The sequence below is a fragment of the Nyctibius grandis genome, chromosome 24 (genome assembly GCF_013368605.1).
Source record: "Nyctibius grandis isolate bNycGra1 chromosome 24, bNycGra1.pri, whole genome shotgun sequence".
NCBI classification, from domain to species: domain Eukaryota; kingdom Metazoa; phylum Chordata; class Aves; order Nyctibiiformes; family Nyctibiidae; genus Nyctibius; species Nyctibius grandis.
In genome coordinates this window covers 1,004,666-1,019,623 of record NC_090681.1, presented here as the reverse complement: position 1 = coordinate 1,019,623, position 14,958 = coordinate 1,004,666, and the positions used below count along the sequence as shown (strand labels likewise).

Sequence of the window (14,958 nt, the reverse complement as noted above, 5' to 3'; positions counted from 1 at the left end):
ATCAGTGTCTCTTTGGGGTGCCTGGAAATCGGGCAGCTGATCCGAGCGGTGCTGGTCAGGGGGTGTCCACTGCAGGGCCAGCGCTTTGCAGGTGACCGGAGCATCGTCAAACGTGGGGAGTGGGAAGGGTGGGTGCAAGCCCCAAAATCTGTGAGAGGAGGGGATGGAGATGGGCGAGTGCCCGAGCAAGGCTGGTCACAGCAGGGCAGGCCTGAGGCCGTGGGGATGGGCGGGAGGGCACCCAAGACCCCGGCGGTGGGAGCCCTGCGGAGGGGCGCAGAGCCGGGCCGGGGTCGCGTTTGAGGCAGGGGAGCGGCGAGCCCGGGCAGAGCATCCCCCGCCTGCCCGCTCCCCCCAGCCCGGGGCCGCGGGGCCGGGCGGGATGCGGGGCCGGGGCGGGGAGTGCCGTGCGTCCTCCCCCGCCGGGCCGGGGGGAGCGGGGCGGTGCGGCGCGGCTCGGCGCGGCTCGGCACGGCTCGGCCAGCCCTCTGCGCCTGCCCGCCACGCCATGGAGAGGAGCCGCGCCGGGCGGGAGCCCCAGCCCCAGCCCCAGCCCCAGCCGGCCCAGGGTAAGGCTCCGCGGCGGGGACCGGCTCCGGCAGCGGCGGGCGCCCAGGGCCCTGCCCGCACCGCGGGGCCGCGCCGGAGTTGGGGTGCGGGATGCGGCCTTGGGGGAGGCGGGAGCCGGGCCGCGGCGGGGAGCGGGATCCGGCCGTGGGGGTGCGGGAGCCGGCCGTGGGGGTGCGGGAGCCGGCCGTGGCGGTGCCGGCGGGGATGGCGCGGCGGGCGGGCGCGGGGAGCTGAGCCGGGCCCGGGGGATGCGGCGGGGCCGCTCGGGGGCCCGGGGGAGGCGGTGGGGGAGCCGGAGGGCCCGGGGGCCGGGGCAGGGGGGCAGAAAGCCCGGGCACGGCTCCTCCATGTTGGGGGGGGCAGCGCCGCGCAGCCCCGGCCCCGCCGCCGCCGGGCGGTGCAGGGGGAGCTGCCCTTGGGGAGCCCTCCCGGGGGCGGCCTCGCCGTGGCGGGGGAGGGGGTCCGGGGCGGCGGCGCCTGCCCCTGCCCTGGCTCTGCCTCGCCGGCCCGTGGGCGATGCCGGCCTGGCCCCGAGCCCCCCCCGATGCTGCTGCTGGGGGTCCCGGCGGGCAGGGCCCCGCTGCCGCGTTGGTGCCGGGTCCCGGCGCCCTGGGGGTGCCTGCCAGGGCAGCCCCGCTCCTGCTGCGGGGCGTGCGTGGCCCTGCGGTCCGCGCCCTGGTCGTGCCGGGTCCCCGCCGGGCCGGTCCCGGCGCTGCCCCGGGGTGAACTCTGCCTCGGCTCGGCTCGGCTCGGCTCGGCGGGGCGGGCGGCGGGGCCGAGCCTCGGGGCCAGGGTTTGTGTTGGCTCTTCCCTGCCGGGCGCTGCTGGCCCCGCCGCGGGGCTGTGACTAAGCAGGGCTCGGTCATGGAGCCGCTTCCCACCGAGGGAGGAAGAGGAGCGGCAGCTCCCCCCGCTCGGCCCCGCCGTGATTCATCCCGGGCAGGCGGGGAGCGATGGCTGCCGGCTCCCAGCCGGTACCGGCGGCTCTCGGACACCCGGCGGCGGATCCCCGGCGGCGCTGCGGACATGTTGTGCGGGTCCCGGCAGCCTCCCGGGCCGGGCCCGCTGTGCTGCGAGCGGAGGAGGATGGCGGCAGCACCGGGGGCTCTGCAGCACGTCCCGCCCCGGGGAGCGTCCCCCGAGCCTCCTCGTTTGGGGGACCTGCGGAGTCCCCAGCCCCGGCTGCGCCCTGCCTCGCTCCCCAGCACGGGTCGGGGCCCCCGGCCCCTCCAGTGTGCCGTGGCCTGGCACCAGTGGGGCCAGGGTTGCTCTCCAGGGACGGGGACCCGCTGCGGTGGGGGGCAGGAGGTCACAGGGTGCGGAGGGGTGAGGACCAGGGTAGGGAGCAGGTAGGGGTTCACTCTTATCCAGGTGCCCCCTCGTTTCTCCAGCCCTTCTCCCTCTGGCATGGCAGAGAGGGAGGGTGCAGGGCGAGCTGGGTGCCAGCCAGCGCCTGTTTGGGAGCAGGCGGCTCGGGAGCTCGCCCAGCACAGGGATGCCAGCAGAGCCACTGCTGCGAAACCGTCAGAGCAACGTGATGCGACGTGCGGAGCAGTGATGTGACAGTCCCGTGGTGCCATGTCCAAAATAGTTAGCGCAGCTCTCGCTTGTCGGAGGGCTCCGGGCAGGGACGGGCAGCAGCACAGGATCCTGCACGGCCCCAGCCCCGGTAGGTGCGCACATCCGCGCTGTGAGGCTCGGGAGCCGTTTTTCGGAGGTGCTGGGCAGCTGCTCCCTGAGGCCAGATCCCGGCAGGCGTGGAGCCCCGTGCCCTGCCTTCGGGCCTGGTTTCTGTTTTCCCAGCGTGATGCTAGCGGACAGGTTCTCAGGAGCACGGCTGGGCCGGCTGCCCTCGGCGTTGGCAGCTCTGCGCGGGTCGCCCCAAGGACGAGGGCACCTCCTGTCGCCGCTGCCCAGATGGATGGCAGGCAGGTGCTGCCTGCCCCTGCCCTTGGGCTGGTGGGGGCTGCGCCGTGACTGCAGCCAAACGGAAAGTTTGCCGTGGGGGTGCCGGGGTGCAGCAGCAGCTCAGGCTCTTTCCTCCACGTGTATTTTAAACCCTGGAAACCCCCCAGCTCTGGCCCTGCTCTGGCCACGAGATCCCGGCTCCCAAGTTCCCCTTGTTGCTCTCTGGCTTGGCACGTCACCGCCGGCTGGGTGCTGAGCCACAGGAGCTGGCGTGGTTCCCCGTGGCTGCCCCCACACGCCCCCGTCCTGGTGCCTCGGGGGGGGGTATGGACCCTGGGAAGGGGGTCTGGTCCTCTGTGCTGGGGGGGGTGGGCAGCGGGTGCAGCCCCCTCCCAAACCAGCCCTTCCAGGAGTGGGTGCAAAGGGAGTGTGGCCCAAGCCGGGTGGGCAATGACCTGCCATGCCCCTTCCTCCTGCCTGGCACCTACCATGGGCATCCGGCTGTGCCATCCCGGCTGCCCTGCTGCCTGCGCCCCTCCTGCCCTGCTCCTGCCTGGCCCTGCAGGCCTGTCCCCGAAGCGGGGCTGCGGGCAGCGTGTGGGGCACAGTGGGACGATGCCTGACCTGCTCCGGCGCTGCCGGCTGCGTGTCGCTGGCTCTGAGCCGGCAGGGAGAGGAGCCAGCCTCGGGCTACAGCACCCGTGCTGCCCGGGGCCAGGGTGCGGGTGGCTGCGGGCAACAGCACTACGGGACCCCCCGCGGGGGACGGGGTGTCATTGCCGGTGGCGGCTGCTGGGGTGACACGGTGCGGGGCTGCTGGCGCTTGTTCTGCGCATCGCCCGCGTCTCCCTGCCCGTGCGTGTGAGCCAGGGCTGAGGGTGTGCGTCAGCGCAGCGCCCGCGGCCGGGACGTGCCGGGGACGTGCTGGGGACATGCCGGGGACATGCTGGGGACGCTTGCTCACTGTCCCTGTCATCCAGGTGCGAGGGGTGCTGCAGCGCAGGGGAATCCCGGGAGCTGGGTGGGACAGGGCAGGGCTTGGCTCCAGAGCACATCTGAGATGTGGCGAGGCGGGGTGGCATCAGGGGCAGCACCAGGGCTCCGGGCACCCCCAGGGCTTTGAGCACCCCACTGTGGCACCAGCACCTTTGGGTGCCTTTGCAGTGGCCACCGACGGGCCCCCGCTGTGCCCGCCAGCCCTGCCCTCCTCTCCTCCCGGGGCAGGGGTCAGCCCCGTCCGATGCCCCCAGACCAGGGTGGGTACCACACGCGGAGCAGCCCATGGCGAGCCTCGGCTGTGCCGCAGAGCAGGTACGTGAGGACACGGCGGACGGGGGGAGCTGAGGTTAAAGCGCGGTGAGTGCCCCTCGCCCTCGCGGGAAGCGCCCCTTGGGGGTTCGTGGCGGATGGTTAACGAGGGCCGCTCGCCCCCTGACCGGAGCTCCCCGCGGGGCCTCCGTGTGCTCACGCTTCACAGCACCGGGGGATTTGCCTCTGCCTGGCTGAGCATCCCCGGCCACACGCGGCCGTGGAGCAGCACCGCACCGGGCAGTGCCAGGTGGACCCACGAGAGGAGCCGGGCTGGGACGGGTGCCCCCGGCGTCGAGGGGCAGCACCTCGCCCCGCGGCCGTGGCCCGCGGCTGGGCGCAGCGCCGTCCTGGTGCCAGCAGCGGTGCTGGTGCCGCGCAGGCTCACCCGGGCTGGGGGCTGCGGGGGAGCCGTGCCTGTGTGTCTGGGGGGCCGGGAGCTAATCCCCTGCGGAATGCCCCGGCCCGGGGAGAGGGGACGCCCGCCTGGGCGCAGGCAGCGTTGGGTTTCAGGGCAGCTGCTGTGCCGGAGCAACGACAGGGACAGATGGTGGCAGGGCTGGCCCCGGCCGCGCACGGGGGTTTTGGCTGTGCCCAGCAGCCTGCCCTGGCCACGGGCGCTGCCGTCCCTCTGGCCAGTGGGGCAGAATGGATCCTGCCTAGGGCTGTGCCTGGGGCTCCATGTCCGGTGGTGTGGGGTGGCAGGAGGCACCCGTCGTCCCCTGCCCCGCTCCCCTCATGGCCAGGGCTCCCGGAGGTGTTCCCGTCCCAGAGGGTTTCGCTCAGCTGGCAGCGCCTGGCTGTGCCACCACAGCCCTCCCGGGGGTCACCCCTCCCGGCCAGGACACGTGTGGTGCCACCGCAGAGATTGTCCTCAGAGCTGGTGCCCGGGGGCTGCCCAGCCCCGCTGACTACAGGTGCTGATCTGGGGGTATGGGGCAGCGGACCCCCTCGGCTGCAGCCCTGGCACCTTCCTGGCTGCACATCTTCACGGCCACTTCGTGGGGTGCAGTGATGGGGACACGGGATGTGCAGGATCGGGGCCAGGGGATGGGCCGGCTTCCTGCGGCAGAAAATACCCGGAAGGCTGCGCCGGTCTGGGGGGGGCCCGGGCTGGCTGCGGGGTGGGGGTACCCTGCTGGCACGAGCCCCGGCCTGCTGGGGTGCCCCAGCAGGACCCCCTGCCCCTCCCCAGGCAGGTGGGTGCTGCTGTGGGTGCTGGGGGACCATGGGACCTGGGGTGCACCCCTGCCCACAGCGCAGGGCGGGCTGGTGGTGCCTTCCCTCGGTGCCTGGGGCTGCCCCCGGGCTCGGCAGGCTCCGGCGCGGGTGGGGGAGCGGCGCCGGCCGTGTTTGCCGAGCCCACACTTTGCCCCTCGCCGGAGATTGTGGAGAGCTCTGCAAACACGGCCGAGCCGGTGCGTGACATCACCTCGCTGGGGCCGGTGGGTGCCCGGCGCTGGCGTCCCCACTGTCTCACACCACCGGAGCTGGGGCCGCTCGCTGCAGCGGTGCCCGTGGTGCTGGCGCTGGGCGCCCATGACCTCACAGCAGGTCAGGCATCGTTCCCGGGCAGAGGTGACAGCGGTGCCGGCTGCGCGGGGACCAGGGCTGGGACCCCGGCGTGTGCCCGGAGGTGCGTTTGCAAAGGACTGGTTAAGGGGGCCGGGGGGGATCACTGGGGGCCAGGGGGGTCACTGGGGGCCGGGGAGGTCACCGCTGCTGGTCCCCAGCACCGGGCGTGCGGCGGGCACCCTGCAGTCCCCTGCCACCGAGCTGCCGTGGGGCTGGCCGGGATGGGGGGGGCCATTCCCCAGGGCTGCTCCCCTCGGGGTGCACAGAGCAGGCACCCCCCGGCGGGGCAGCGGGGAGGGGGCTGCGTGCTGGCGGCGGCGGCCTCGTGTGCATTCCTGGGCCGTGAGTTCATGGCGGCGCGGGCATGGCGCGGCTGGGGGACAGGGGCCATGGCGGTGACGTCAGGCCGCGGGGCCCGCGCCCATCCTGCCGCCGGCCGTGCTGCCCGCGGAAGCGGCCCCGCATCCCCCGGGCGCGCGGCGGGGCGGCGCGTGGGTCCCCGTGCCTGCGTGGGGTCTGCGTCCCCGCGTCCCCCCGCGGTGGGGCCGGGGCGGCAGCTGCCGGGGGAAGAAGGGCGGCTTTGTGGTGGTGGTGCCTGGCGGAGCCCCGGCCGGTCCCGCTGTGCTTTGTGCTCCCGGCGCCTGGCACCAGCGTGGGGCGGTGTGGGTGCCCCCCGAGACGGGGGCGGCAGCAGGGCTGGGGTGGGGGTCCCGCTGTCATCCCCAGGGGGACCTGGGGACCGGCCCCGGCCCCTGCGGCCAGGGACAGCCTTGCTCCCGAGGGCTGGGTTGGGGGGACGGGGCCCCCCCACTGAGTGACCCTCCGTTCTGCTCTGCCTGTGTTGCAGGGAAGCCGCCATCCCCGATGGGAGACAGCGTGCCCCCCGCCGCCTCGCCGCCCCCCTCGCCTGGGGACGCCCTGCAGGGAGAGCGCACCCCCCCGCCGCGGGACCGACCCGTCCCTCCAGCCGTCACCCGCTCCGGGCAGCCCGTGTCACACGTCCCTGCAGCCGTCACCCCCTCTGAAAAGACCGTCTCGCCCGTCCCTGCAGCCATGACCCCCGCCGGGCAGCCCGTCTGCCCCGGCCCCCCAGCCGTGACCCCCCCTGCCGAGAGCAGCACCCCGCAGCGGGACCGGCCCGTCCCTCCAGCCGTGACACCGTCAGCACAGCCTGTCTCCCCCATCCCTACAGCCGTGGCCCCCTTGGCGGAGAGTGTCCCCCCGTGGTGTGACAGGTCCCCCCCTGGGGCCCCCCAGCCCCCTGCCATGGAGCACCCCAAAGAAGAGGCATCTCCCCACGCTGCCAGCCAGCCGGTTCCCGTCCCCGCTGCCCCTTGCCCGGCAGAGATGCTGCCCCGTGGGAGCAATCCTCCAGCCCCAGCGGCCAGTGAAGGAGCCCCCTCCGATGCCAAGAGCCCCCCGGGTGGCATGGCCGGGCCCTCAAAGGACGCGCCGCCCCGGAGTGGCCGCACCACCCCGGCCGCAGCCTCACCAGCTCCCACCGCCAGCCCCAGGCCCAAGCAAGGTGGGTACCCGGGGGGGCTGGGGGTGCTCAGGGGATGCTGGCACCCTGCGGGTGCTGCTTGGTGCCTCTGTGCTAGGCTGGTGCTGGCACGGCACCGGGGCGGGGGGTCCGGGCGCTGCGCTGACCGTGTCTCCCCGCTGCAGATGCCCAGAAAGCCCAGGCGAGGCACAAGCAGGCGAAGGAGCGGCGTGAGGAGCGGGCCAAGTACCTGGGTACGGGGCTGGGGGAGCAGGGTGGGCCAGCGAGCCCCCGGTGCGGGCCGGGAGGGAAAGTGGGAGGCGGGGAGGCAGGAGCTAAGGAGCTTTGCGGGGTCACGGGCAATCCCATTAGCTGCGACGAGCTGAGCCCGGGCAGGAGCTGCTGTGCCGGCGGCTCTGACCCCCGGCACGCCGCTGTCCCCCTGCCACGCTGCTGCCGCTCTCCCCTGGCTGCTCCCCGCGGTCCGGGTGCCCCCCGGGTGCCCCCGGTCTGTGCGGGTGCTGCCAGCCCAGAGCCCCAGCAGCTCGGGCTGGCGGGCGAGCGGGGCCCCCGCGCCGCGCATGGGGCCTCCTCGTCCGTGCACTCTTTCCACCCTCATTCCCCCATTGTTCGCTGGCTCGGTGCGGCTCGGCGGGCTCCCGGCCTCCCTTTTGTCCTCGCCCAGACCCCTCCCTCGCCGGCCGGCCGCGATGCCGCCTGCCCCGCGCGCCCGGGGAGCCCAGCCGCGTGCCCCTGCCACCGCCAGCCCTCGGCCCCACGCCACCGGCACGGGCACGCGTCCCGACCGCGGGGCTCGCCGGGGCCGGGGCTGTGCCTGGGGTGTGACCCCGCTGCCCCGGGTCCCTCCTGCAGCCGCCAAGCGGGTGCTGTGGCTGGAGAAGGAGGAGAAGGCCAGGCTGCTGCGGGAGAAGCAGCTGGAGGAGCGTCGCCGGCGCCTGGAGGAGCAGCGGCTGAAGGCGGAGAAGCGCCGCGCGGTCCTGGAGGAGCGGCAGAGGCAGAAGCTGGAGAAGAACAAGGTGGGGATGGGGGTCGCGGGCGCGGCGGGTGGGGGGCCGGGGCAGCACGCTGGCCATGTGCTCCCTGGGGAGACCCTGTGGCTCCAGCAACCCTTCAGGAGCTTCCCACCGTGCCAGTCCTCTGTGGTGCCCGTCCATCCTTGGTAGTGCAGAGCCCCCGTGGTGCCCAGCTCCTTGGGCACACGTGCCCTGGCCAGGGCGTGTATCACTGCCCCGTCTCCCTCGAAGCATCCCCATCGCTGCGGTAGCCTCGTGCCGAGAGGCTCCGTCCGGTCCTGGCCCCGTTCCGCCAGCCGCCGGCCGCAGCCTGTCCCTCTCCCTCGGGCAGGAGCGCTACGAGGCAGCGATCCAGCGGTCGGCCAAGAAGACGTGGGCAGAGATCCGGCAGCAGCGGTGGTCCTGGGCTGGGGCCCTGCACCACGGCTCCCCCGCGCACAAGGACGGTGAGTGCCGGGCTGGGCGAGGGCGCCCGGGGCCCCGCGGCTCTGCCGGCGGCGGGGGCGGCTGGGCACGGCTCTGGTGCTCTGTGCAAGGGGGGCGAGAACCCACATCCCAGCTCAGCCCCACTCTGCTGTGGGGTCATGCTGCCGTCACCCCGGGCTGTGCCGGGGCCCGATGGGATCCCTTGGCTTTTCCCTGCTCTTTTGGGGCTGGGGTGAGCTGGAGGCTGTGCGTCACGGTCACCGTTGTGCGCAGGGATGTGCCTGGGGACAGGCCCGGCTGCCCGCGGGGATGCCGTGGCCTCGCTGCCCGGGTCTCCAGCGGCCGGGAGGAGTCAGGCGTGGGTTGTGGCACCGTGCGAGGCCGTCGCCGTCTCTCGTTGGGGTCTGTGCTGCGGCGTGTCCCCTTGTCCCCCGGCTGGGTGAGGGCAGCGCTTGGCCCCTCCAGCTCCAATGTGGGGGTGACAGTGGCTGTGTGTGCCCCTGGGTGTGCGTGGCTGTGCCGGGCCTCGCCGTGCTGTGCCGTGTCCCTGTGGCGGCTGCCGGAGGCTCAGCCATGCCCGCTGCCCCGCAGCTGGGGCACTGAGTCCAGCTGGTCCCTCTCCTTGGGGGCTCCTCAGGGACACCCTGCGGGGTTCGGCACCGGGGCTGGGCCTGTGGAGGTCTATCCTGTCCCCTGACCGCCGAGGGGACAGGGCTGCACTGGCACTGCCTGGTGTGTCTGATGGCAGGCTGATGGCATAGAGGGGAGCGCTGTGCCCCTGGCGTCTTTCTGCCCCGCTTGCACCATGGGGTGGCTGTGGCAGCCCCGGCTGTGCCTGGCCAGGCTGTGTGTACCGGCACTGTGTGTGTGGCACCACGCGTGTCCCGGCGCTGTGTGCCGGGCTGTGCGTGGCCGGGCTGTGTGTCCAGGTGCCGTGGGTCTGGCTGTGGCTTGTGGTACGCGCCGGGACAGACCTGTGTGTCCTGGTGCAGTGCCTGGCAGGGTCTGGTGAGGGGACACCTTCCCCTGCCACCTCCCGTGCTGCCGGAGCTGCCGCCAGCACTCTCACTCGCCCGTCTCCTGGCTGCCCCTCCACCACAGCAAGCTCCCCTGGCCATTTTCTCCGGAGGAGCCTGTCCAGGGCGGAGGGATCCCAGTGCCCTGTGGAGGTGCTGCCGGCCACCAGCACCCTCCTGGCACTGCCATAGTGACCCAGCATTGGTGTGAGCCTTGTCCCGTGTCTGTCTGGACCTGCTGCCCTCAACCTGCTCCCCCGGGCTGGCTGCTCGTCCGGTGCTGCCAAGGTCCCCGGCCACCCGGCTCCCAGTTCCCAGGACTGTTTTTGGGGACGCTGGCGTGGCGGGGCCCAGAAGCCGCCCCGGCTCCCTGAAGATGAGATCCCTGCATGATCCCAGCATGATGCCCCGGGGCTCAGGCACCGTACCGTGCCAGATGCCAGCGCCGTGTGTCGTGTCCCCTGACACCAGCATCTCCTGGCCCCATTCTCTGTGCCGTGTCCTGCTCCTGCCCCAGCGCCCCGGCACGGCCGTGCATGCTGCATGCGGGGGGCCCAGCCCCGGCCCCGGGACCTTAATGCCCTTGTGTCTTTTCCCTCCTCCAGGTGCGAGCCGGTGCTCGGTGTCCGCTGTAAACCTCCCCAAACACGTCGACTCTATAATCAACAAGCGGCTCTCCAAATCCTCCGCAACCCTCTGGAACTCTCCCAGTAGAAGTAAGAGCCCTTTGCGTTTGTCCCAGCGCAGGGGGCACAGCCTGGCCCCTGCCCAGCGCTGGGGACTCCCGAGGGCAGGGTCCCCCGTCCCCAGGCCCTGCCTTGCAGCACGGTGCCCGCGGAGAGAGGAGAAGCCATTTGCTGTTTGTGGGAGGAGGTTGGAGCCGGCTGGTGGCTCCATGAGGCTGTGTGGAGGCTGGGAGGAGGAGGAGGAGGAGTGGCTGGGTGGTGGCAGCCCCGTGGAGTGCCAGAATGGGGACCGGGAGCCCTGGCTCCCTGCCCCGGGGCAGCTCCAGTAGGTGCAGATGCAGCCGCAGAGCGGGGCTGCCTGTCACCAGACCCTCCTCGGGGCTGGGCACGGTGCCGGTGCCCGCTGCCGTGACGCCTGTCCCCACACAGGCACCCGGGGCTGGGTGCCACGGAGCGCCATGGGCGCGGTGCTGCGTCGGGTGCTGCGAGGTCGTCCTGGCCCTGGGCGGGCTGCCCAGGGCTGCCGGCTGCGCCGGAGGGATGCGTCCAGCGCCGGGGCTGCTGTTGTGTTTCGGGGTTGCCTGGCGATGGGCGCGCGCGTTCCCGGCCGGGTATAAATAGCCGGAGCAGCTGACGCGGGCGGCTGCGGGCGCTGGTGACGCAGGCGGCTCCCACCGGCCCCGCGCTGGGGGCTCAGCCCGGCCAGAGGCACCCAGGGGCCGTTGCACCGCCCGGGTGGGAGCAGCATCTCCCTGGGCCCAGCGCCCTGTGCCCCCCGCTGCGCCCGTGGGTGTTTTCTCCCTCCTGGCAGCGTGTGCTGCCCCAGCCTGAGTGGGGACGGGGCAGAGGGGCCCTGTCTCTGTGGGTGCTTCCCGTGCGCCCGTGGGTTGTTCGGTGCCGGCGATGTGCGCTGGAGGGCAGCCAGTGGCAGCCCAGTGCCCGGCTGAGCCGGCAGCGTGGCCAGGGCCTGCCGTTCCTCAGGTGCCATGAGCCTGGCTCACACAGCATGCCCAGCGACTTGGGCACAGCTCCCCTGGCATGGGGGCACCTGCGGTGTCTCTCCAGCAGCTGCAGCGTGCCAGGGGCTCGGTCACATTGGTACAGGGACGTGGGCAGGGTGCACGCCAGCGCCGGGCATGGGAAGGGGGCCGGGGTGGAAGGGGCTGCTGCCAGCAGGACTGCACCCTGGCACGGCGGGTGCTGCTGGCTGGGGGTGCACCGCAGCTGGGGTGTCCGCGGGGTGCGCGGACAGTGTTGTCATCGTGCCGCAGTGCCGTCCTGTGGGTGCCTGGCTGCCCATCCACACCCGCACAGCCCCGTGTCCCACCTCGGCCAGCCACGCGGGGCACCGGGAGCCCTCCCCAGCGCGGCCGAGCCGCGGGCACTCCCGCGGCCACACACGTCCCGGCCTCGCTGCAAGGCTGCTCCCTCTTGGCGCGTGGCCGCGGGGCCGGGGCTGGGGGCTCGGGGGCACGCTAAGGGCCCCTCTCCCTCCCCAGACCGGAGCTTGCAGCTGAGCCCGTGGGAGAGCAGCATCGTGGACCGGCTGATGACGCCCACCCTGTCCTTCCTCGCGCGCAGCCGGAGCGCCGTGACGCTGGCGGGGAACGGCAAGGAGCAGGGTGAGCACCCGGGGTGGGCACGGGGCCACCCGGGTCCTGGCACAACCAGGGGACTGGGAGGGGGGAGCGTGATGCCAGCGCAGAGCCGGCGCGGGTGCCATGCCGGGTCTGTCTGACGGTGTGGACACTCCTACCCCCAGTGCCCGTGTGCCCCCGCTCAGCCTCCGCCAGCCCCCTCAGCCCCTGCCACAACCACCGCCTGCAGCACCGCTGCTGGGAGAGGCGGAAGGGCACCGCGGGCAGCCCCGACGTGACGCCGCGCCGCAGGACCGAGCCCTCACCCGTGAGTGCCACCTCCCACGGGGACACCTCGGTGCCAGGGTGGCTGCGGGGCACGGCGCGGCTCCTGGCGGAGCCAGCACCCGGCGCTGACGCTGCCTCTGTCTCTCCCTGTCCGGCGCAGAAGAAGAAGGAGAAGAAGGAGAAGGAGCGGGAGAACGCCAAGGAGCGCAGCGCCCTGTCCCGCGAGCGCAGCCTCAAGAAGCGGCAGTCGCTGCCGGCGGCGCAGCCCCGGCTCCTGCCCGCAGCAGACGGCAGGTAGGGACCCACCGCCGCGGGGGCTGCCCGGCCACCCCGCGCCGCCGCGGGGGCTGCCCCAGCCCCGCTAACACCGTCACTCGCTCCGTTTGCAGCCCCGGCCCCAAGAACCGTCCCTCGTCCCCTGCCGCCCCCAAAGCCCGTCCGGCGTCCCCCAGCCCGGCCCTCAGCTCTCCCCACAAGCCGCCCCTGCCCCGCAGCGCCCACTCCTCGCCCAAGGTGCGGGCCAGGGCCCGGGAGGAGCGGGGGGAGCAGGAGGGCCAGGCGAAGGCGCACAAGAGGAAGGAGGAGGAGCGGGGCTCGGCCCCCCCGGCCCTCCCCGAGCCCCCCAAGGTGCCGGCAGAGCCAGCAGCAGGTGGGTAGGGGGTGGCTGGGGGGGCGGCGGGGCTGGGGGAGCGGGAGCAGCACTGACGCTGTGTGCACCCCGCAGCCCCCCCGGCCCCTGCAGCCCCCGGACCCGTGCCGGCCACCCCCCCAGGCAGACCCCCGGCCGGCACCACGGACCGGGAGGAGGCTGCCCGGCTGCTGGCAGAGAAGCGGCGCCAGGCCCGTGAGCAGCGCGAGCGCGAGGAGCGGGAGCGCCGGGAGCAGGAGGAGCGGGAGAGGTGGGTGTTGCCCCCCCCGACCCCCAGCCCCGGCTCCCCACCCTGCTGAGGGTCCCCTCCCCGCAGGCGGCTGCAGGAGGAGCGGGCACAGGAGGCAGCGGAGGAGCAGAGCCGCAGGGAGGCCCTGGCACGCCAGCGGGAGGAGGAACAGCGGCTGCAGGAGGAGCGGGAGGCCCAGGAGAGAGCACGGGCAGAGCAGGAGGAGACGGAGCGGCTGCAGAGACAGGTCTGGGGCAGCGGGGTGGAGGGGACAGGGGAGGAAGAGGTGGGATGGGGGATGAAGGCAGGGATGGAGGGGGAAGGCAGGGATGCTCTCCTGTGGTTCCCACACCAGCGGAAGACAGGGGCAAGGACCAGCCCAGCCCCTCCATGCCCAGGGTGGCAGGAGGGGACACGGGCCAGGGCTGTGCTGAGCCACCCAGGCAGCCTGTCCCCACTGTCCCTGTGCCACCCCGTCCGTCTCTGCCCTGTCTCATCCGTCCCTGCCACCCCGCTGTGCTGCAGAGGGAAGAGGCCGAGGCAAGGGCGCGTGAAGAGGCTGAGCGGCAGCGCCTGGAGCGCGAGAAGCACTTCCAGCGTGAGGAGCAGGAGCGGCTGGAGAGGAAGAAGGTGAGGGCTGGGGGCATCGCGGGGCACATGGCACAGGCTTCCCCTGCGAGGGGTCCTGCCCAGCACCCCGGGCAGGTCCTGCTGGCGGGGGCATGACGAGCCCCTCTCTGCCCCGCAGCGCCTGGAGGAGATCATGAAGAGGACACGCAAGTCGGACACAGCTGATGCCAAGGTGGGTGCCTGTCCCCCGTCCTGAGGTGCCTGGGGACACGGGGGACTCTGCAGAGCCCTCCTGCCCCTGCCCGGAGCTGCCACTGCCCCTCACAGCTCTCCTCTCCCTGCAGAAGAAGGAGGGCAAGAAGGTGGTGAATGGGAAAGTGGCCGAGCAGGAGGATGTCCCAGGTACGTGGCCCCTTCCCACAGCCTGCTGCACCTCCAGGGTGCCCGGGGTCTGCGGAGCCACGACCCCGTCCTGCTGCTGCCCCAGCCGTGCTGCCGTCTGGGGCCATGGCTGAGCGGGGGCTCTGCCAACATCCCCAGGCCGTGAGAAGCGTGTGGGGCCGATGCCGAAGGAGGAGGAACTCCCCGAGACAGAGACACCATGCATAGGGACTCCGGGGGGGCCGAAGGGCCTGGCAGGCGAGGGGCTGCAGCCAAGGTGAATGCGGGGCTGGCCGGGCGGGCTGGGGGGTGGCAGGACACAGGCTGACGCCACCCCTCCCGCCCCACAGCTCCCCGGCCAAGGAGGTGGCGTCCCCGGCGTCCCTGGTGAACGGCGTGCAGCCCGGCAAGCATGAGAACGGCTTCTCGGGCACAGAGGGGTCGCAGGAGCTGCTGGAGCTCTCCCACCATGGCAGCAGCCCCGGCACCATCATCCCTTTTGGTGACAAGGAGCCCTTCCTCAAGCAGGCTGTGGTCAAGCCCCCCCAGGTGACAGGTGAGAGATGGGGGCGTGCGGGGGGCCAGGGCGATGCTGTGGCTGCCCAGTCTCACCGCTGCGCCCTCTCTCCTCCCGCAGAGGTGCTGTGAGGGCCAGGCCCTGGCAGATGTCCCCGCGGGGCCACCGCACACGTCCTGACTCTGGACATCCACGCAGAACCGTAGCTGTTGTCAGAAGAAAAACCTCGCTGCTCCCCCCCTGCCCCCCTGCTGCGGGGGGCCCAGGTGGTGTGGGACCCCGGCAAGGCAGCCGCCAGCCCCCTGCCCGCTGCGGGGACGCCTCATTTCTCTCTTTGTTCTTGTTTTTATTTCGTTGTTTTGTTTTTTTTTTTTTTAAATATGCACCTTATCAGACTGACACCCCCGCCCTAGCAGCCTGCCAGAGCCGCCCCAGACGTGTGGTGTAATAATGTAGTTATTTAACTTGCTGGGTACAATGTATGTGAATACTGTAAATAGAGCTCGGCCAGACACCGGGGACGCTCGCCTGGCCCAGCCCTGCAGGGTGGCAGGATTCGGGGCTGCCTGTCCCCTCATCCCTGTGCGCGCTGGGTGCCTCTGGAGCGCGCGCCCGGGACCCGGCCGGCACCACGCTGCTCCCCGTGCCGTTGTGACAGTGTTATGCATCCGGACAACCTTTGTGAACAATAAAAGCGGACAACTGCCCTTGCCTCGCCTCGCTGCGTGGGGACCGCGCTGG

The 14,958-nt window shown here is 72.9% G+C and overlaps 1 protein-coding gene across 3 annotated transcripts; it reads left to right on the top strand.

Moving 5' to 3' along the window:
• Positions 1-441: 441 nt before the first annotated feature.
• Positions 442-14,924, top strand: MAP7D1 (MAP7 domain containing 1). Of its 3 annotated transcripts, none has more exons than XM_068417746.1 (18): positions 442-569; positions 6,209-6,886; positions 7,030-7,098; positions 7,718-7,881; positions 8,210-8,324; positions 9,926-10,036; positions 11,506-11,628; positions 11,769-11,911; positions 12,032-12,165; positions 12,261-12,520; positions 12,596-12,770; positions 12,837-12,996; positions 13,275-13,379; positions 13,498-13,551; positions 13,664-13,721; positions 13,860-13,977; positions 14,051-14,256; positions 14,338-14,924. In XM_068417746.1, the coding sequence occupies exons 1-18, from the start codon at positions 509-511 to the stop codon at positions 14,346-14,348; spliced, it is 2,745 nt and encodes a 914-aa protein (XP_068273847.1). In that variant the 5' UTR covers positions 442-508; the 3' UTR covers positions 14,349-14,924. The 3 variants fall into 3 exon arrangements, with proteins under 3 accessions (XP_068273847.1, XP_068273849.1, XP_068273848.1); XM_068417747.1 differs by lacking the exon at positions 442-569 and adding an exon at positions 3,573-3,789; XM_068417748.1 differs by lacking the exon at positions 9,926-10,036 and having other exon boundaries at positions 443-569.
• The last annotated feature ends 34 nt before the right edge of the window (positions 14,925-14,958 follow it).

Coding starts and splice junctions, on each gene's coding strand:
- MAP7D1 (XM_068417746.1), top strand. CDS start 509: ATGGAGAGGAGCCGCGCCGGGCGGGAGCCCCAGCCCCAGCCCCAGCCC. Junction 7,099..7,717: donor GGAGCGGGCCAAGTACCTGG/GTACGGGGCTGG, acceptor TCCCTCCTGCAG/CCGCCAAGCGGGTGCTGTGG. Junction 12,521..12,595: donor GCCGGCAGAGCCAGCAGCAG/GTGGGTAGGGGG, acceptor TGCACCCCGCAG/CCCCCCCGGCCCCTGCAGCC.